The sequence below is a fragment of the Myotis brandtii genome, unplaced genomic scaffold (assembly GCF_000412655.1).
Source record: "Myotis brandtii unplaced genomic scaffold, ASM41265v1 scaffold351, whole genome shotgun sequence".
NCBI classification, from domain to species: domain Eukaryota; kingdom Metazoa; phylum Chordata; class Mammalia; order Chiroptera; family Vespertilionidae; genus Myotis; species Myotis brandtii.
Genome location: NW_005363502.1, coordinates 597,160 through 619,926, shown reverse-complemented (window position 1 = coordinate 619,926; position 22,767 = coordinate 597,160). Strand labels below are relative to the sequence as shown.

General features: G+C 42.7%; 1 protein-coding gene across 1 annotated transcript in view; it reads left to right on the top strand.

Moving 5' to 3' along the window:
- Nucleotides 1-22,767, top strand: part of CLVS1 (clavesin 1) — a 136,120-nt gene that overhangs the window by 4,090 nt on the left and 109,263 nt on the right. Inside the window, exon 2 of the mRNA XM_005871638.2 lies at nt 9,980-10,606. Coding sequence (XP_005871700.1) covers nt 10,152-10,606 — 455 coding nt within the window. The 5' untranslated portion in view covers nt 9,980-10,151. The remainder of the gene's footprint in view (nt 1-9,979; nt 10,607-22,767) is intronic.

Genomic DNA, 22,767 nt, shown 5'->3' with positions numbered 1-22,767 from the left:
GTGCCTGAGTCCATGTACTAAGGATGGCTGTGCTATGAGGCTTTGTGTAAAGTCGTGAATAGACTTCTTAGGGTCAACAAGATGTCCCTTTGGAAAGCTTGCAGAAATAAGCAGACCTGCCTGTTCTGAAGAGTTGTGATCCCCCCTTTGGGAAAGGAAGGACCTTCCAGCTTTATGCTCCATGCTTCTCAAGGCGTGTGCCCCTCTGTGAGCATGATTCTACCTGCCCCTTAAGGTTCACTCAATTTTAAACCCAAACCAAGAAAACTAGTGAAAACATGTGATGATATTGATCCTGGTAAAATAGACATGTAAACGCCACCCGTGGTCTGGCTTCCCAATGGAGAACCACCAGGAAGCAAGTATCTTCTGGAAGAAATTCTGAGAAAAAAAAATTCACACCAAATACTCTTCTTGAATGTCAAAAGTTACTTACTACCAAACATTGGCATGATTCTACCTGCCTCTAAGGGTCACTCAATTTTAAACCCAAACCAAGAAAACTAGTGAAAACATGTGATGATATTGATTTTTAGAGAAGAAAATTCAGTCATCTATGTGCAGTTACTGTCCTTTTATTAGTAATATCCACAGTATATAGGATCTCTTAAGTCCCCCACCAAGAAGAGTCTTAAAACTCACATACCTGTATTCAAAGAATGGGTCAGCCCAGGCAACTTTTAAAGGTATGCACATTGCCAGTTGTAGCTCCTGCGAACCAACCAGAGACGGAGGCCTCCAATGCACTGTCTCCCTGGGCTTCATACCATTTCCCGAGGCTGGGAAATTTCAAAACAATGCTGCTTTGGTGAGATTCGCAGGCATCTGCCTCAGAGGCAGAGCCCTTCTCTGACTGAAATATTATGCTGAGCTTATTCATTTTTATAGAGTGCTGCCACCCTGGCTTCCCTTTTATTTTTTCTATTAAGGGCTATTTTACCCTTTTCATGGCTTTAATAATAGACCTTCCTCATCTTCATAATGGATTTAAAGATGAACAGGAAAGATCTTTTTCAACAGCTTGGCATCATGTTTAGTAGACAGTAACTTTTGACATTCAAGAAGAGTATTTGGTGTGAATTTTTTTTTCTCAGAATTTCTTCCAGAAGATACTTGCTTCCTGGTGGTTCTCCATTGGGAAGCCAGACCACGGGTGGCGTTTACATGTCTATTTTACCGGGATCAATATCATCACATGTTTTCACTAGTTTTCTTGGTTTGGGTTTAAAATTGAGTGAACCTTAAGGGGCAGGTAGAATCATGCTCACAGAGGGGCACACGCCTTGAGAAGCATGGAGCATAAAGCTGGAAGGTCCTTCCTTTCCCAAAGGGGGGATCACAACTCTTCAGAACAGGCAGGTCTGCTTATTTCTGCAAGCTTTCCAAAGGGACATCTTGTTGACCCTAAGAAGTCTATTCACGACTTTACACAAAGCCTCATAGCACAGCCATCCTTAGTACATGGACTCAGGCACCCTGGGATCTTCTCTGCTCTCCCGTTACACAGTGGCTTAGACAGAGAAGTTAACACAGCACAATGGGTATGCAAAACATGAGGCTTGGCCACATGCAATTAGCCCAGAAAGAGCCCTCAACATTTCCAAGAAAGATCCCCTCCCCCCATTCCAACCTTTTCCTCAAATTTTGATTATTTTAGTTATGGTTCATTTTATCCATATCTCACTGGAATGAATTTGTTTCAGGAGAATATGCAGTGTGAGTTACTATGAGTCTACAACCCCTCACATCAGCCCCAAGTGTTATATCTCTCTAGGGAAACTCTGCTTAATTTTTACTTAAGAGTAGTTTGTCTTTGGTTTGATTCTTCCTGGATGTGGAAATGAACTGGTCACTCTCCTCTCAATAAAAATATTCATTTATTCAGGTAATAAGTTCATTATTCTTCACTACCTCTGCTACCTCCCACAGGCCTTTCTTATATCTTCTCTGGCTGTGTTATCATGTGACAGAGGAAGTTTTCTGTGTGGGAGGCTAATTTCCCCTGAGATTTTCTTCTTCCTGACTTCTGAGCCATCGAGAATTTCCCCATTGTGTTTGAGATCATCAACTCTTGTTTGCTGGACCCCTTAAGCCAAATCTCCAATTCTTAGATATTGTACAGACACATTCTCCATCTCTTCTCCTTAAAACAGCATCACATCAGTTCACCCTTTGTTATTGTCCAAATGTCTCATGTAAAGGTCCATCCTTTTCTATGTGCCAAGTACATAGTATATTCAGTGTGGAGGCAGTAGAAGAGAAGTCGTGGGAATGAGTGGCAGTGAGGAGTGGCAGGTAGGGGTTCAAATCACAGACTCTATTAATGAAAGGACTCTAGGCTGATGTCTAAAATACAATAAGCAAAAGAGATTATTCTCTCTTTTCATTTCCTCCTTCACTCCTCCCTTCCTCTCTCTCTTACCTTCTCTTGCTTCCTCCATCCTTCCTTTCTTTATTGCTATTGGTTGATATATAGAGCATGCAAGTGTGTGTAAACAATTAATGGGGTGATCGGAGAAGCTATTATGAATGTCAGGACTCCCCTCAGAAATCATAGCTCTGGTTGGGGGAAAAGTTATACCAACAGCCCATTTCCTCCCACCTCACCCATACACATCCTGCTGCATCTCTCTTTCACCAGGCAGTTTTCTTAACTCAGATACCTGCTGTTATCATCTGCCCAGTCATATCCAGAAGAAGAGTCTCATAGCTGTGCTGGGAAAAACAGAGTGGAAAAGGGGACAGGTAGACTTAGTAGACACCTTTGGGTAATCAATCCCTGCCTTTTCTTATAGTCCTTTGGATCCTCTTCCTCAAAAAAAGTTTATTCTTCTGCGTGTTTTCCTTTTTTCTCCTTCAAGTGATACTTCCAAGAAGCACAATTAATGTGTTTTTAAAATTGGGACATTGACTTCCAATGACTTCTTATGCAGATGATTTAATGACATAAAAATTCATTCCGGTCTGAAGACTTCTTTAAATGAAAACTTTTCTACCTAATACGGTGAGGCAATAGACAAACCCACACCTTCCTTACATGTTGTCTTTGCATTATCTGTCCCAAAGCAAATGAAAAAATAGAAGTTTTATAGATTGTTCCAGAACTCAGGACACTAGAATCCCTCTGCCAAATAGGTCTCCTTTATCCGAGTCCCAGCATATTCAAATTCTAATCTGGCACCTATTTGGCTAGAAGTTCTCAGAGTCTCTACTCTGATGAAACTCATTTCAATTTACTTTTTATCTTTGTTAAGAACAAGAACAAATGGGAGCAGATGAGTCTGTGTTTACTTGCTATTTTAAAGGGTGCCCAGGGAGTCCACACAATGAATATTTATATAGCAAGGGTAAGCCCAAGTACTGAGCTAAAGGCTGAGCTAAAGGTGATGGAAAGTTGGCTGTGAGCCAGGGGCTAAATTCTGGTTCCTCTACACTTTCAGATGATTGAAGGTCTCCCCTTTTTCTTTCCATACTACTCTCCCCACGCCAGTACAGATAGTTCATATCTACACGTTGACTAATGGTAGACAGAAAGTCAGTGGATTGGGGGCCAATTTGTTACGCACGGGGCTTATGTTCCTTTGCCAGCACTTATGCAGAGAAGTCCTACAAGCCCAAATTCGCCATGTGGAAAAAAATCCTTTCTGGTCAGCACTAAAGAATGTTGTAATTGACCAGCTTCTAAGATTTACACGTAGGCACCACTGGCAGTAAGAGGGCATGTCATTTTTCAGGAACGATTTCAAGTAGAGCTGTACTCAAAAAAATATTTTTGGTCACTGTGATTTTCAGTTTTGGTCTAGAAGTATCGGCAGCATCTATTTTTACTTTGTTCAGTATAAAAGTTTATTTCAGCATTCCTGAGGGAAAATTCATATTCATTTGAAAATATTTGAAGTGAGGTTTTTAGAAAGGTGAACAGCCATAGGGTTAACCTACTTTAATATGTTTTTAAAATGTGTAAACAACGTTCACAGTTACTGGTGGAAATAGCTGACTAGACCTTCATGTGGGAAGTTTTATCCCTGAGTTTCGTTTTTCATCCTTTTCTTATAAGAGAAGCCCATAAAACAAACATGGATATAATTTATCACTTTATATTTGTATTAATTTAAAGTTCTGTGTCCTTAAAATTGTTCTTTGTATTACTAAGAACACCCAGAAGTAACACATATTTGAAGTATTGTTAGTTAGTTACTGATGTTCCCATATTTCAAATAATATTTATAGGTTTTTTTTCTTTCTGGTCATAACAACAATGTACTTTTCCCTCTTCCAATTTGGCCAATTTTATAGCATTTCTTAAGTAATCTTTCCTAGGACTGGTGGGGTGTGGGTGTGTACCTGCCGTGTGCCTGAGTGATTGCGAGGGCACTGGTACCCAGGATGGTGTAGACAAAGCACCTACCCTGAGAGGCAGGGTGGGGTCATGAACAGAACAAGGCTTTGGGTCAGGTGAGCTTGGGTATGAATCTTTGTTTTTCCAGCTATACTTAAACTATCTAAATCTCAGTTTTATCCTTTCAGCTACTAAATAACTTAGCTTAAAGGGTTGGTATAGAGATTAGATCATATAACATCAAAGTCCTAAGCACATAACAAGTACTCAATGAATATTTGTTTTTTTGCACTTCCCCACACTTAATAACAGCTCATTATCCTGCTTTAAGCCAAGTGCTTAGCTGTTCTGGGCCTCAATATCCTTTTGTCTACCTTGAGACTACAAAATAATGATATAAATAGGAATATTACAGTAAATATAAGACGGAGCTCTTCATTTCCAAAGCATTTTTACTTAGATTATTTCACATAATCCTCAGCATCTTCCAGGGAATTATCTTTCTTCTACATATTGCAGGATCATTGAAACAATGAAAAAGTTTGACAGAAAATGCTTTTAAATAATACATACGTACATGCATAATTGTAGACAAGACATGGTTATTATTCTGATTGTTCCTCACTATATTTAATGTGTTTCTGAAGATAATGAAATAAATGAGAATAATAGATTATAAAATAACCAAAATAGATTTCATTTGAATTAATATACTTTTTTTAACCCTCACCCAAGGATATTTTTCCATTGATTTTGAGAGAGAGTGGAAGAGAGAGGGAAAGATAGAGAGAAACATTGATGTGAGAGAAACACATAGATTGGCTGCCTCCTGTGGAATCGAACTGGAGACCCTTTGATCCACAGGCTGACGCTCTATCCACTGAGCCAAACTGACCAGGGCTGAATTAATATACTTTTGAAATGACTTTTTAACCTAAACTCCTTGGTTCATAAACATGCATTAGGGGGTGTGTTTATAGAGACGTGTGTGTGCATACTCACAAATGTACACCTTATTAAGACTGAGTTCTGAACAAGGAAATACGCAAATTGATTTTTTTTCTAATGGAAACTTGAGATAAAGTATGAATTTTGAATCTACAGATGGCATGCTTTCAAATATCATAATATGGAGACTCTTTCCTTTCCCTTATACAAAAATAGCACCAGCTAAATTTCAAGTTCATTAGAAAAAGCATGGATTATAAGTAGAAGTTAGTTTCTACCTTGGGCTCCTCAGAGGGTGTGGTGAGTAATTCTCCATGTATTTGGAACAACCTCTAAATAAAAAAAAAAAATCACTGGGGGCCCGTTCAGCAATGGGAAAGATAGTTTCGGAGGCACACAAATCTGCCGAAAGTGCTCTTTTTGGTTATCAAGCACATTTCAATGCCCAGGTTGTGCCTGGCACTCTGATAGGCATGGCAAAGTATCAAATAGAATGGCAGGGTCTTTGATCTGGCATTTTAGCCAAATGAAAATACATAAAGGAAGAGGGGGAAAAATGTGACAGCTGGAAAAGACATAGAGAGCTAGGGTTTAAATAGTTTCAGTCATCTTCTGATGAAGAAAAGAGGACCCTACGGTAATTGGACATTTGTAATGGATGGTGCTAGGCTACCTAGCAATGTCTTGTTAACCCCTTAGGCGTAGGTAAGTTTCTAGAATGGTAGGTTTGGAATGGATTTTTTTTTTAAGGAAGGAGAGTGGGGCTCTGAGAGGGAAGTTCTTTCTGAAGGTCACATAAGTCTTAAATATTGTAAGTAGTAAATATTAGAACCTCGCTGGTATATATAAGAGGCAGAAGAACATAGTAGTGAAAAAGCGTGGGACTGGAGAAAGATCACGTGGGCATAAACCCAGTTTCTGCTTCTCAGTAGCTGTGTAACCTTGGGAAAGTCATTTAACCTCTCTTTGCCTCAGATGCCTCATCTAAAAAATGAAATGCTGACTATATTAAATAATGTACTGTCTGAAAGAAGAGTATGTAAGTGCCTGGGACATGATAAACACAGTTATAATAAATAATAAATCATAGCTATTATGAATGCCACCAGGACAGAAAACTATTCATGTGATAACCAAGTATAATGTATCCTTTTATAGTTGTTTGACCAATGCAGAAAAGATAAATGAGAACCAACTCATCCACATGAAAAAAAAAGAGTACAGTCCATCGAAGATGCTGCATAACATTTTTAGAGCCTTAAATATTACCAGTTGAATTTATTTAAGTAGCAATCTATTCAGACTTCTGAAATAAAGGATTTTCCTTTAGTGAAAAAAATATCTATTTTATCTTAAGCATGAAACCCAGTGACCCTGGTTTGGTAATCTCTCCAGAAGCTTCCACTATATCTTTATGCTGAGCACAGTATAAAGATACAGATTGAAGCACATTTATTTCAGATAGTATAGATTGGAGGCACAGCTCTGTGTGCAAGTGGGCCATGAAAAATGCAACCTCAACTCTCCCCTTGAACCCACAGTAATTTATCTCAAAAATATTGTTGAGCCCCCTGAACTGTGAAGTAAGTAACTTACTCCCAGTATCTTTAAATCTTCTGCAGGGGACAAGCCAGTACTATGCCTTGTGCTCTAAGCGTTTTTGCAACCTGGCTTAGAACTGTGAACATCACCCAGAATGCTTCAAGGGGTGATTCTTTGAAGGACAATGTGCCCAGGCAGGTTCTGTCAGGGAGCAAAATACTTTGTAAATGAGAGAGGAAATGAAAAGTCAGCTGCAATGCCTCATTGGGTCCTGATGTTCCTAAACAAAAGGGGAAACCACTTACTCACTCACTGCAATAATATTTTGAGTACTTTATTCATTTATTCTCTCTATATATTTACTGAGCACCTACTCTGTGTCAGGCACTGTTCTAGGCACCGAGAATAGGAAATGAACACAACCAAGTCGATCTGTTCATGAAGCTGACCCTCTTTGTACCACCCACTGTATTGAGGATGCACAGATGGATGAGCCCCAGCTCTTCTCTGCAAGGTGTTCAGAGAAAAGAGGGAGAGAGGGAGAGGCAGTAACATGTGGTGTGGTAGGGGCTTTGGAGCTACTCATGACCTCCGAAGATCATTGAGGGTCTCCTAGAGAAGATGATCTCCAGGATGACTCCTGAAGGGAAAAGAGGAGTTAACCAGTAGTCATTGTAGACAGATAGAGCATCTTGGCCAAGGCCTACAGCAATAAGAAGAAACTGCAGTGGCTTAGTGTGCTGCATGATCGGATGGTGACAGATAGGGGCCAGATGATGAAGGGTCTTAGAAACCATGTTACATAGCTTTATCCTAGGATAATTGGTAGCTATTGATCGATGTCAATCAAGGAGTGACATGAGCAGATTTCAACTGTAATATAGAGAATAGACTAGGAAAAAGCAAGGCTGGCATCAAGGATACCACAGTGGGAATGTTGCAGTGCTAAACAGGTGAGGGGCAATGTGGTCTAACAAAGACAATGAAAACGGATGGGCAAAATTGGTCAGGTCTGAGAAATATTATGAAAGTGATTGTCTGGAAGTGGGTGGTAAGGGAGAGGGTGGAATAATAGCTGACTCCCAGGTGTCTAGCGTGGGAAGCTATACAGAGGATGATGTCAGTCACTGAGAGATGGACGGAGGTGGAAGAGCAAATTAAGAATGAGAAACTATGATTAGTTCAGTTTTGAACATACTGAGTTTGGGCCATCTAAGTGGAGGTGTTTAGTAGGCGGTTGAATAGCCTGAAGATCAGGAGATAGCGATGGACTGAAGTGATCCAGGTAAAATGATCAAACCCTGGGCAAGAGCCTGGAAAACACCACATTGATTTGAAGAGGTGAGCACAGAGATGACTCAGCAGGAAAGGACAGAAGGCTAAGAGAAAAATCAGGGTCTGTGGAGTCACAGAAAAGAGGGGGAGGAAGGGAGAGTTTCAAGAAGAATGAAGTCATCAGTATCAAATACTGATAGAGGTCACTCATCACAGGCACTGAAACTTGTCTATTGGACGTAGCAACAGAAAGGTCATTCTCTAGTAGGGTGACCATCTGTTTGGTTTGCTTGGAACTGTCCCGGTTTATGCCTATTGTTCCAGTGTTATTATCATTAGTGCCCCCTAGCATCTAAATTTGAATAATAAATTACATGATCATCCTGGCTATTGGTTGGTAAGAGCAGTCAAAGATAGATTGCAGTGATTGTAGGGATGAATTGGAAGAGGGGAACATCAATCAAGGGAACTTTTTGAAAGGGTGTGGTGAGGCTATTAGAGAGGGAATTTTAACCTCAGGTGGTCATTGAACTAGATGAATTTTGAGTTTCTTCCAGTCCTGGGAATAGTTCATTGCATTACTTTCTGTTACTATTTCCTTTCCTTCCCTTAAAATCAGTGAGAATCAAGAATCTGTTCTATTTCTTGTCTCCACACATTACAAAGCTAAGTGCTGTTTTGCAAAGGCAGTATAAAGCAGAAATGTGTAAGTTGATTATTTTTCCCTTAAGAAAGTACTGTTAGTCCTAAATTAAGCACAAGAATCATTTTGGCTTTTAAATTACTTTGTATGGTAAAGCATTAGCAATAATAATTAGGTTGGGAGTAAATATTCTGCCTCTTTTTGCAGACATTGTTGTCTTAGGAACACCAAGGGGAAAATACAAGCCTCCAAGTTCATTTATGTCTTCTGATTTTTGGAGCTTCCAGGTTAGACCAAACAGATGTCTGAGTTTAAACATTTATACTTAAAATGAGACAGATATGGGTGCCTCTCTGTATACCATTTAGGTGGAGAAATCATAAAGAATGTATCTGAGGTGATTAAAATAATAATTGTTATGACTGAAGTCATATCTCAGAGCAACAAACAATGTATATAAAATGGAATCATTTTTAAGCCCATATAGATATTGTATTAGGTAGGGAGGCAACATAGAGTTTCGAGTCCCTTTGCCTTCCCTGCAGAAGTTTGACAAAGACAAATAATAACACCCCTTGTAAATGTCCACATGTAAGCATCCTTCCCCAATGCTGTTGCATTTGATTATTGAAGGTCAAGCTTCCAGTTATAAGCCTACCCTTCCCTCCCCATCCCCCACTGTTGTTAGTTCAGTTTCTAGTAATTAGGTACCTTTGGAATTAGGATGGGGTGACTTTTAACAGTCCCTTGTTATTGTTAAGATAGAAATGGCTGCCTTTAAGAAAGGTAGGGGAGGGGGTTTCTTTGAAAGATACATCTATTTGAGGAAAGAGGCTGATGGGAAGCAGTAAATTGTACAGCAGCCATAATTCCTCTGCCATAGCTGGGCCTGTGAATAGCCCCATAAAGCATGCTGTAGCAGAAAAGCATCTTTCCTCTTACTCTCTCTCAGGGCAATTAATAAAAGTGCAATCTGTTACTAATCCGACTGCATACTATTATGTTAACTAGTCAGTGTAACTAAAAAAAATTCCCGAACATATTTCAAACACTTGCATATTATGCGTTCAGTTTGTCAATAAAATTATGCCAAATAGACCCTTTGTGAAGGTAATTTACCCTTTGTTCATTGGATACCTAATCTAATCAGACCGGAAGCAGAATTCACTGCTTTTCTATCTCAGATCCATTCACTCGCCCATCGTCTCTGTTTTGTTTCTCTTGTTTTGCAGTGGCAATGGCCTCGCTTCTGCTTCCCTTTTGGAGCGCTGCCACCACATAGGACCTGGATGTCCTGCTGTTTCCCAGGCACAGAACGAAGACCCTTGCTCTGTCTGTTTCGGTGGCAGCCTGGTCGTAAAACAACTGTGGAGCGGGCCAGGGTTCCAGCAGACCATCACGTGAATGGGACCAGTTTCTCTTCTTCCCAAATATCAGCAATTAAGCACTTGGAAAGGAGATTTGGCCAAGATGACCCATTTACAGGCTGGACTCAGTCCAGAGACTATAGAGAAAGCTCGCCTGGAACTGAATGAAAACCCAGATATTTTACACCAGGATATTCAGCAAGTCAGGGACATGATCATCACCAGGCCTGACATTGGATTTTTACGTACAGATGATGCCTTCATCCTGAGATTTCTCCGAGCCAGGAAGTTTCACCAAGCAGATGCCTTTAGACTCCTGGCCCAGTACTTCCAGTACCGCCAGCTAAACCTGGACATGTTCAAAAACTTCAAGGCCGATGACCCTGGCATTAAGAGGGCGCTCATCGACGGGTTCCCTGGAGTGCTGGAAAACCGCGACCACTATGGCAGGAAGATTCTCCTGCTGTTTGCAGCCAATTGGGACCAGAGTAGGTAAATGTAGATAGCGTCTTTACTTGGTTTTTCTTGTTCATAAGCATAGCCATTGCGTGTTGGGGCTTTATGGCTTTATGGATAGTAGGCTTTCATTAAAAATATATATATTCCAGCCCAGCAGGCACGGCTCAGTGGTTGAGTGTCAATCTATGAACCAGGAGGTCACAGTTCAATTTGGGGCACATGCCTGGTTTGCAGGCTTGATCCCCAGTATGGGGCATACAGGAGGCAGCCGATCAGTGATTCTCTCTCATCATTGATGTTTCTAACTCTCTCTCCCTCTCCCTTCTCTCTGAAGTAAATTATGTATATACTAGAGGCCTGGTGCATGACATTCGTGCACTGGGGGAGAGGGGGTGTCCCTCAGCCCATCCTGCACCCTCTCAGAGTCCGGGAATCCTTAGCACTGCTGCGGAGGCAGGAGAGGCTCCCACCACTGCCGCTGTACTCACCAGATGTGAGCCTGGCTTCTGGCTAAGTGGGACTCCCCCTGTGGGAGCACACTGACCACCAGAGGGCAGCTCCTGTGTTGAGCATCTGCCCCCTGGTGGTCAGTGTGCATCATAGCGACCGGTCATTCTACCATTCAGTTGATTTGCATATTAGCCTTTTATTATATAGGACTAGGGGCCCGATGCACAAAATTTGTGCATGCGGGGAGGTGTCTCTCAGCCCGGCCTGTGCCCTCTCTTGCAATCCGGGACCCCTCGCTCCTAACCGCCCGCCTGCTTGCTCCTAACCACCCACCTGCTCGCTCCTTACCGCTTGGCTTGCCGCTCCTTAACACTGCCGCGGAGGCAGGAAAGGCTCCCACCACTGCCGCTTCGCTCACCAGCTGTGAGACCGGCTTCTGGCTGAGTGGCGCTTGCACTGTGGGAACGCACTGACCACCAGGGGGTAGCTCCTGCGTTGAACGTCTGCCCCCTGGTGGTCAGTGCACATCATAGCGACCAGTCATTCTGGTCGTTCAGTCATTCTGTCATAATGGTTGCTGGGTTTTTATTATATAGATATTAGAGGCCCTGTGCATGAAATTTGTGCAGGGATATGGTCCTTAGGCCTAGCCAGTGATCAGGGCTGATCAGGGCCTTCCAGCTGCCAGCTGGAGCCTTCCTTCATTTTGTGACGCCCCCTGGTGGTCAGTGCACGTCATAGCGAGCGATCAAACTCCCAGTCTCCTGATCAAACTCTTGAGGGGACACTTTGCATATTAGCCTTTTATATATATAGATATTTCACAAACCCACAAAGGAAGTTTTTAGGCCACGAGTTTATTGTCATCAAAAGGTAGTTCCAGATCCATGGCTGTTTTGGGAACAACAGAATTATGTGTTAGAATTGTGAGACACCTTAGAAGTTACTAGTTTCTTCATTAAAGTGAGTCATACATTTTAACAAAATTAAAAGCTGGTCTTCCAGCAGAACCATATATTCTGTCTTTAGTGTTCTCCTCTTTAACCAGCACAACAAAAATGGATTCGTGAGATAGCTTTAAATCAAGTGTTTTCAACACATAAAATAATTTCTTGGATCCCCTCCATAAGTTTAAAAATCCCATTAAGAACCACCAACTCAACATGTCCCCAACTGAATGTGTACTCTTCCCTGTGCTAGCTGCTCTTCCATCCATCAAGTCTCTGGAGCCAGGAATCTAGGTATCATCCTGGGCTGCTCCCTGCCTTTGCTTCTCACATCCAATTATTTGCCAAGTCCTGTCCTTTTATTAGAAGCCTCTCAAATCTCTTCCTTTTGCTCCCACTGCTGGGGCCTTAGTTTAGGTTCTTGTCATTGCTCACTTGGCATTCCAGGGACGGCTTCCTAACTGGCACTCCTGCCTCTGGTCTAGTGACGTCTGAACCATTCTTGTCTACATTGTAGACAGAGTGACCCTTACAAAATTCTGTCACATCCTTCTCCCGATTAAAAGTCTGCAAAGTATACTGTGGTTTCTCTTCAGATCGCATAAATCTTTCGCCTTTTACTAAAAGTCTGCAAAGTAAAGGAAGGCCTCTTATGACCCACCTTATCAATCTCCACTTCACCCTCTGCGCGTCTTCTGTTCCCTGGTCCAGCTGGTTGGAAGTATAAGCCTTTCTTTGAATAGCAGAGGCTTTTACATGCCTCTAAGCTTTTGGACTTGTCCCATCAGACACCTAAAGGAGAGGCCAACCACTTATTGTCCCTATTCAAACCACCCTGGACACAATCTGATTCAGATCCTTCTTTATGTTTCTTCAGGAAGGCAGTCATAGGGTCCTTAGGCCTAGCCAGTGATCAGGGCTGAACGGGGCCTTCTGGCTGCCAGCTGGGGCCTTCTTTCGTTCTGCAATGCCCCCTCGTGGTCAGTGCACGTCATAGTCAGATCCTTCTTTATGTTTCTTCAGGAAGGCAGTCATATATATATTTAGGGTCCTTAGGCCTAGCCAGTGATCAGGGCTGATCGGGGTCTTCCGGCTGCCAGCTGGGGCCTTCTTTCATTCTGCGATGCCCCCTTGTGGTCAGTGCACGTCATAGCGAGCGATCAAACTCCCAGTCTCCTGATCAAACTCTTGAGGGGACACTTTGCATATTAGCCTTTTATATATATAGATATTTCACAAACCCACAAAGGAAGTTTTTAGGCCACGAGTTTATATATGTTGGTTTCAGAGAGGAAGGGAGAGGTAGAGAGAGACAGAAACATCAATGATGAGAGAGAATCATTGATCAGCTACCTCCTGCAAACCCCACACTGGGGATCGAGCCCGCAACCCGGGCATGTGCCCTTGACCAGAATAGAACCTGAGACCCTTCAGTCTGCAGGCCGATGCTCTATCCACTGAGCCAAACCAGCTAGGATAGGAAGGCAGTCTTTATCTCCTCAGACCCCAACCATCTTTAGTTAGGTGCCCTTCCTCTGTTCATGTAGACATTAAAGCATTTACAATAGATGTGTAAGAACCACTGTTACCATAGCTAACATTTTGCCTACTCACCACGTACTCTACGAAGCCTTTATATGTATTGTTTAACCCACTAAGAACTTTGCATGTCAGGAAATATTATTACCCCTATTTTACATTTGATGACACAAAACTGTCGCACAACTAGTAAAATATGCAGAGGAAGTTGAACCCTGGTAATCTGACTTAAGAGTGAGTTGTCTTAACCCAGCTATATTGTAATGGTGGGTTTACTTGTGAGCTCTTTTTCATCCCCTCCTTCCAAGACTGCAGGTTCCTTGAGGGAAGGAAACTGTGTCTTTTTCATGTTTCCCTCTTGGCACATGGCACAATAGCCTATATATGGTGAATGAGGAAAAATGCATGAATCAGTCTCCAAAACTTCACCTGTGGGTTGAGATTGCACAGCAGTGTCATCATTGAAATTTTTCTGTTATGTGGGGAGACACAGGTTTAAAAATAATAATAAAAATAACTTTAAAAACGGACTAAAGAACCCCTTCCCCAATATAATTAAAAGGTATTTCTAGGGTGCCCTTTCACTGTCTCCTATCACTACCCCCCTCTTAAATATTTTAATAGTATAGGACACCTTAGCAGCCACTGGCTATTTTCTGGTTAATTAATTGGGATAGGGCACTCTCACCCTAAAAGGGGTTTTGAATATTTTCACACTATGAGTCTAGAGTTTGGTTAGGTCTGAAGTTCAGCTTGGCCTGTCTTTCTGTGTTTCTGCTGTTATTCCCTAAGCCTTCATGATGAACCCCTCATTCCAAAGCTTATTAATGAGAAAGATTTCCAGATTTTTATAGTCACCTATCCATCATTCACTCAACAAACATTTAATGAGTATAGACCAGTGGTTCCCAATGTGGGGCACACGCCCCACAGGGGGGCAATTTGATTTTTAAGGGGTGGCAATTTGAGAATGAGTTATTAACAATGACTTTTTTTGCATTTCTTATGGTTCTAGGGGCCTCATATACAGTATATAGATATGTAGTGTGACATATTTATGCATTTCAGTTCTCTATGATATGTTTTGAAACTTTATTTGCTATTTTTCATATCACTTCATATTATTATTATTATTTTAACAATTTCTTCATGATTTCTTCCTCAGTACTTCAACTGTCCTTTCGTTCTTTTATTTTTCTCTTTCCTGGACGCCACATTCTTTGGAAGCTTGTTTAGACCAAGTTAATGGCCTTTTAGGCTTCCTCCACGTGAATAGGAGTTCACTTTTTGAATAATAAGAATTATATGTCACAGGAAGGGCATCAGGATTTTAGAGATGCTAGGTGGGGCATGGCCAAAAACAGGTTGGGAGCCACTGGGATAGACCAGAGCTTGTTCTAGGCACTGAGGACAATGGTGAAAACATAAGGTCCCTGCCAGCCAAGAGCTCCTTGTGCAGCCCGCTGTCCAGCAATGGTGCAAACACGTAAACTGCTAACTCTCGTCTCCCATGAGAGAACTCCTTTTGTGACACAACCTGTCAAAACAGCACATCAACCTTAAACTAGACGGGATGGCTGTCCTTTTGAGAATGGCACGTTAACATTTGGATTTGAGAACAGGAAATTGTGTGATGATTCTGGAGAATAATCAAGCTGACTTCATTTGTGCTTAGTTGTAAGTGTTCTAGAACCTCCATCTGCCAAGGCAGATGATGCACAGACAGGCGCCCGTATGTAGTGATTTACACAGAGAGAAGTAAGTCATAGCAAAATATCTTCTTTTCTATTAGCATTTGGCCTGTGTATATACCTCAAAATGCATTAAGAATAATAAATAGTAAGGAAGAAGCAAATCTTTGAGGGAATAATCCAAATGTTTATGATTATGATAGCCTTCGATGAGCTACTTCATTTCTTTGTTCCTCAGTTTCCTCAAGTGTAAAATAAGAAGCTTGAGGTACTTCCTGAGATACTTTCCAGCTTTAATGGCTCATGAATGTGAAGCTCATTTAGCCTAAAGCTGTGAATGGAAAGGGATTTTAAAATTCACATTACAGGCTCTTAATCCACTAGGCTTTTTGAAGTAATCTCTCCCTTTCTCTTCCTCTCACCACCCCACCCCCAAGGCTGGGTCTACTTGAGTCAATATTTTTCACACTGTAAAATACTATTTGTTCCAAGTATTTTGGTTTCATAAGAAGGTGAATGATGAAACTATGCCATTGACAGCCAGAGATCATTAGAAGCAAACAAGCCTCAGTTAGAATGTGGTCTCACTATCATGTGATTTATTGGTTGTATGACCTGGGACAAGCAATCTCTCTGGGTCTCAGTTTTCTCACCTGTAAGATGGGGATGATGTCTATCTAATAATGCAATTGGAAGGATTGAATGAGATAATGCATTTAGGAGCACAGCTCATTATTTGGCACATGGCAAACCCTTAATATTAGCTTTTGGTATTATTATTAACATTATAAAACATCCCACTACAAAAATAAGAGAGAATAGATGGTAAATAAATTAAAAATATAGACAGGAGTACAATGCTTGAAAATGGGGTGGGCCGATGGGTGCCATCTGTCTGCATACCCATCCGAAGCACTTGTTTTCTCCCCAAACATGTTCCCTGTTATACAGACCCAGCCTAAAGGGGGCCCTAAAGGCCTGGGAAAGTTGGCACAGCTTTGCCAAATGATTACTTCACTCTCGCTGGGGGCCTGTGATGACTGGGAAGTGATTTGAATGTCTCATACAAAAGGCTTACTGAGATTAAAATGGTTATTAATATTTATAAAACTATGTAAATCTCATTCTTCTAGACCCAGACACCATGAACAAAAGTGCATAATGGTGAGGGCTGGGAGGCAGGATCATCCAGAGGCACAGGCAGGGCCCCATCTGCCTGGGTTAGGTGTGCCAACTGCGGAGCAGGAGTGCTCTGGGCTGTGGCCTCCTCCAGAAACGAGGCCACAGCAGAGAGCGATCCGACTTCCATGGTTTTCTGAGGCTGCCAGGATGCACTGAAATGCATCAGATTAAATCAGCACCCACATATTCATCCATAAAATGAAGCTTCCAGGGTCAGCAGAGTTTACATTTCAGCTCATCAGCTCGGAATGTGATAGTGACTGAAGGGGACGCTATTGCTCAATGAGCCTTTTGATCTTTCTCACCTAAACTCATATCAGCCTTGACAAGAATCCACAATTTTCTTGTTAAGATCTGATAAAAATGAAATCTATTTCTTATTTCTTTCTGAGTTGCACACTTGCACTTGGTCATACAGCCTGATTGGCCCAGGAATGCCCTTCCCATGGAAAGGGAAGTATGAGCACGTTTCTCATGGATTTCACTCAGCGAAAAAGAGTGAACTTGGTCAAGTTATTTTCCCTTCTGGAATATCAATTTCATCAAGTGAAAGTGGGTATAATATCTGGCTTGAGGAGCTGTTGCAAGGATTCACCCCAATTGCCCTACTTGACGGTGTCCAAGAGGCAGAATAGAGTCGTGATTAAATGCCCTATCTCTGAAGCCAGATGGCTGGCTTCACATCTCAGCTGCCTCCCAACCAGCCATGTGATCCTGAGCAAGTTGCTTAAATTTTTACTACCCTCAGTTTCTCAACCTGTAAAGTGGGGGTGACGATGATCATAGGCTGGTATAGTTGGTGTTCAATAAATGGCCAATGTTTCTTAAGAAAAGAATTCAAATCAGGCAAATAACTACAATCATGGGTCACAAGATGTACTTTCTAAGGGTGGCAAGATTTGATGCTATAACCAACCTTTCTCTACTTGGAAAAATATGAAAAATGCAACTGAGACTCTAGCCACTGTGTTCCAAAGTTCTCTGTGCTCGCTCAGTTGTAGCTCTGAGAAATCACCTCATCTTAGGGTGTTTGTTAAATTCTTAGGATATAAGAAAGACATTTGGGGAGTCCAGATAATAAAAGCTCTGCAATAGATGACAATAGCATCCATTAGTGCTCTGTGCAGACCAGCTTGTCTCCAAGTACTTGAGTGGGAGAAAAACAAGTCATAATGTATAAAGTTACACTTGAGATTCTTTTGTCAGGGTATTGTTTGTTTATCACAAATAAAAGTTCAGAAATCAGCAGCTAGGTTGAAAATTATTTGGAAAGTTGGTTCTGTAAGGAAGCCGAGGCACTGTAAGGAAAAGCTAAGTTAGGATAAGTTAGTGGAGAGAGAAAAGGGCTGATGAATAACTTGATTACTCCTGACAAATATATGGAGTTACTCTAAGGAGGCAATTATTCCAGTAGGCTCTTTCCCCACCATACAGAACAAGGGATAAAAGGTTTGGATTAAAGCACAACCAACTTCACCCTGGCCAGTGTGTATCAGTTGTTCAGTCATCGTCCCCATGCACTGAAAGGTTGCTGGTTCAATTCTGGCCAGGGCACATGCCCAGGTTGTGAGCTTGATGCTCGGTAGAGGTGTGCAGGAGACAGCATATCATTGTTTTGCTCTCACATGGATGTTTCTCTCTCCACTCCCTCTCCTTTCCTCTCTGTCTGAAAAAAACCTCCCAAAACCCACAACCAACTAGATTGGAGATTAAGAATCAGGACAAGGGTGAGGGAGTGGGGCATTTGCCTAGGAGGTAAAAATTTAAGAGGCCACCAAATCACTCAGGAATCAAAGTACATAATATTGTCATACAGCCTGGCCCGCATGGCTCAGTGGTTGAGTGCTGACTATGAACCAGGAGGTCACGGTTTGATTCCTGGTCAGGGCACATGCTTAGCTTGCCGGCTCGATCCCCAGTGTGGGATGTGCAGGAGGCAGCCAATCAATGATTTTCTCTTATCATTGCTGTTTCTATCTCTCCTTCTCCCTTCCTCTCTGAAATAAATAAATAAATAAATAAATAAATAAATAAATAAGACTTAAAAATATCACATAATATTTTTTAAAGTAAAAATTAATTCAAAAAATTCCTATGAATAATATATCAACATTTTTAAAAAGGCGGGATAAGGATTATTGATTTTTCCCTGTGCTTCATGCTCCAAAGAGCTCAGCACAGCATTGCTTAGGCCAATCAGATTTCCCAAGAGAAGAAAGCCTTAAGTTGGCTTCTACTCAATTATATTATAGTACATAATACTGTACATCCATATACAGCTTCCCAGGACATGATGGTTTCCAGGCATTTCCATGTACATTTTCTGGTTGAATTCTCATAACCATTGCGGAGTTTTAGTATCACTAAGTGACAGATGATAAAGAAGAGGTTTGAGGAGGAGAAGGTGCTTTCTAATTGGGGAACTATATGACTCATCAATGGGAAAACAGGCTCAGACTAAAGGCTTCCAATTTCAAGTTCATTCCAAAGACATCTGGAGCCAACGGTTCAGCCCTTGAGTGATTAGATATTTCAAAATACCCATGGAGCTTCTGAGAGACTGCAAGTGGACTTCTTGTTGGTGGACGACTATGGGGATGCGTTCAGTGGGACAGTAGAGAGGACCTGAAGGTCACGGGCAGTGATTCTCGAAAGGAGTGCTGTTGGCTTTTGGAGCTGCTCCACTTTTCATGTGTAGGATTATGTCCAGCACTGTGGAATGTTTAGCAGCCCCTCCTTCAGGCATCGTGACGACCTAAAAGACCGTCATATTTCCGAGTCCTTAGTGGAGCCGGAGCATGCTTTGAGAACCCCTGATGGGGGATGTCTAGAAGGTCCTAGCACCAATGTCAGTAACTACCCTTTGTTAAGTGCCTTTGTGCCAAGTGCTTTATATATTTTTTCCTAATCCCTACCATAGTCCCACAAGGATCTGCATTGTGTACAGGTAATAGATAACAGAGGTGGGATTGTTCCCTAGTCTGTCTGAATGTAAAGACGGCTTTTCCACAAAGCCCTAGCTACGGTCTCATTCCTACACTGAACTCAGAGCTCCTGAAGCCTCTTACAATCAGAAGCTGAATCAGTGGTATGTTGCTAAGTAGCAAAATGAACTTAGGGTTCAAATTCAAGGTTTGTCACACCCTCCCTCAGCTCAATCTTTTAGTCAAGAGACCCAAGGAGGCCCAGTGTAAACAATAATGCCATTCTAGTGGGGCTCAACAGTGAGGAATGTGCATTGGAAGCCGGGTGCACAGCAAGTTGAGATGATTTTGGAGGCTCAGTGTTCAGGGCCTTTTTAGTTCCTAATATGAGTAGGGGCAAAAAAGGAAGTGGAGAGGGACCGGTAGCTTCAGTGTGAGCAAATGAGAAAGCAGATGGGGTGCGAACAATAGACAACTCTTGTTATTCTTTAGTGGGACAAATCCTCACCTCATTCATTCCTTCTTGCACTCGCTGAACATACTGAATGGCTACAGTCAGCTCGCTCTACATACTGAATGGCTACAGTCGGCTCGCTCTGTGCGAGTTCCTGAAGGTCCAAAGGCCACGTTCCTGACCGGAGCTCAACATCCCAGAATGGCATCGCACAGGTCGTCCCCCGTCCCTCCAGGCATTGAGTGATGGGAAAATGAATGTTACTAGGGCACTTGACCTTCTTGCCTTCACAGCTCTGAAAGCAAGGACACTGTCATGTTGACTCTATAATGCAGAAAGCAACCTGGAGTCTGTCCGCTCCGAGGGAGCATTTGTTCTGGGACGGCGTTCAGCTGTTTCTCGTCCCCTCACGCCAGGCAGTAATTTATTTGATGGATATGCTGGCGATAGCAGCTCCTTCAAACATCACCCGTTATTGCTGACCTGTGGCAACCGCCAGCGGGCTGACGTGGCAAACGTCCCTGACAGCTCGGGGGTGTGAGTGGGCAGTGGGAGACGAGCATGAAGTCGGCTCTGTCTTCTGATGAGACCCCCGAGGCAGTAGGTGGGATAGAACTCTGCAAACTATAAATAGGCGGGTTGATGGAGGTTCACCTTTGGCTTTTGCAAGAGCATAAAAGAGCTTGTTACAAGTAGCAGGGAGTCTGTGCCTCCTTCCGTTAACTGTCCTCAGTATAAGAGCGTGCGATAAGAAAGGGGTCAGATGTCTAACATACCAATGCGCACATATTGGTGAGGCACAAACAGGAGAGGCAGGCCAGGTGGGTTTTATGCTTCTCACCAGTGCCACCAGGTGACCCTCCTCCCCAGACCCAAGGCGCATTGATAGAGGTTTAAGAAAATGTGTAGCTGTCTGTCCTTCCCCCAGAAATATCCCCAGAATTGTTCTGGATCCGTTTTCCACTTGTTATGAGTTGAGGAATAAGAGGAAAAAAAAAGGGACTGAGGAGAAGGAGAATTATTACAATCACAAACACAAACCACATTGAGTGCTTCCCAGCTGCTTACCACGGGGCAGGCAGTAATGCTCTTACAAAGGGCACTATTAAATATCCATATTTTGCAGATGATGAAATTGAGGTTCAGAGAGGTTCGGTAACTTATCCAAGGTCACACAGCCGGTAAGTGGCTAAAATGGACTGGATCTTGGACCTAACTCCACAGTTAAAATGCCATGCTGCACAGCTCACCACTAGGCCCCCTTTGCCAAAATCTGGGGTCAGTAGATCAGACATTCAGGAGGGCTTGCTCAGTGAGGTTTCAGTAAGCAAGCCTCCACCAGTCACTCAAGGTCTCAGCAGACTGGAAAAGGATCTCAGCTCAAAAGGCAAATCCTGTAGCCACATACTCCAATCTCACAGAAACCAGGCAACTCAGAAGTTGAGAATCCTATCCAACCTCTCTCTGCCCTAATAATTTGACAACAACTTTGAATATTAAAAATCCCAGCCCAATAAAAGAATCTGGATGTTGCTTGGAATATGTTACAAAAAGTGGTCTTAATATGAGTCTGATTTAAGATAGTGATGCAAGGCATCATCTTTGCCTACCCATGGCTTTGTATTAAAATGTGTTCAAGGGCCCGGCCAGTGTGGCTCAGTGCTTGAGCATGAACCTATGAACTGGGAGGTCACAGTTCAATTCCTGGTCAGGGCACATGCCTGGGTGGCGGGCTACCTCCCCAGTGTGGGGCTTGCAGAAGGCAGCCAATTAATGATTCTCTCTCATCAATGTTTCTCTCTCTCCTTCCCTCTCTCTTCCTCTCTAAAATCAATAAAAATATATTTAAAAAAAATAAAAATGAATAAAATGTGTTCAAGGGCAGATCTTCAGTTGGCAAGCAGATCCCCAGCTGTGCAGCTTACTAGTTCTGTGACCTTGGCCAGATACGTACCTCCTCTCACCCTCGGTGTCCTCTATCTGTAATAATCCTGAGTGTCTGTTCGAGCTGGAGGATTAACTGATCTGAGATAGGGAAGGGGCCTGGCACACAGATAGCCATTTCTTTTCTTCCATCCTTCAGGTGGTTTCCCACTTCCACCTAATCCAGCCTAAAATGCCCAAGATATGATTTCTCATTCAGCTGAAAGATCTCATAAAACAGAATCTACCTCTGTCATGTGCTCCTGAAAAGCCGGTGATTGATGTTGAGGGAATGAAGTTAGAACAGTTTATGTTGCTCCCTCACCCGACTGGACCAGTATATCACTTGTCATGTGGGTCAACCAAACAGCTCTTCTGATAGCTCTTTTAAATCCCCGTCTTCCCCCACAAAAACTCCTTATCAGACATTCTTCAGCACTCACACTTGAATGCCACTTGGCCCTGGCTCCGCTGCTTTCTGCCCACTGTCACCATCCCCTTTCGGTGGCGCTCAGGCCCCTGGAAGCTTGCCTGTTAGCAGCTGTCCCCTAGATGGACTGAACAGGAGGGAGAGCAGTGGGGTCTTTGCTCCGAGATAACACAGTGTGTACGTCCCCGCCTAACCGGGTGGCTGCCCTCAGGAAGATACCAGCTGTCACATGGCTTTTGTGAGATTGTTACAAAGGCAGGGGGGTTTGTGGTGAGGGGCCACAGGACCCGGAGAGCAGGCTTTGATTGACAGCATACCTTTCCAGGCCAGCTGCTCCTCCTGAGTTCACACTTACAAGGCAGGAATTGAAAAGATACGCACCTTGCAGATAAGAATAACTCCCTCCTTCTCAGGGCACGGCCTGGAGACAGCAGGCAATGCTGAGCATGCTCGCAATGCCGCCGCTTGAAACTGGGCTGCAGGGAGGGCATGGCCTGTGTCTGCTCTTTAAAAGGCCAGGGTCAGTAAAAGGCATGGAGAAAGGCAATTTTTACAAAATGTGTTTTTATTGATTTCTAGACAGAGAGAGAGAGAGAGAGAGAGAGAGAGAAAGAGAGACAGACAGACAGACATCGATGACATAGAAACATCGAT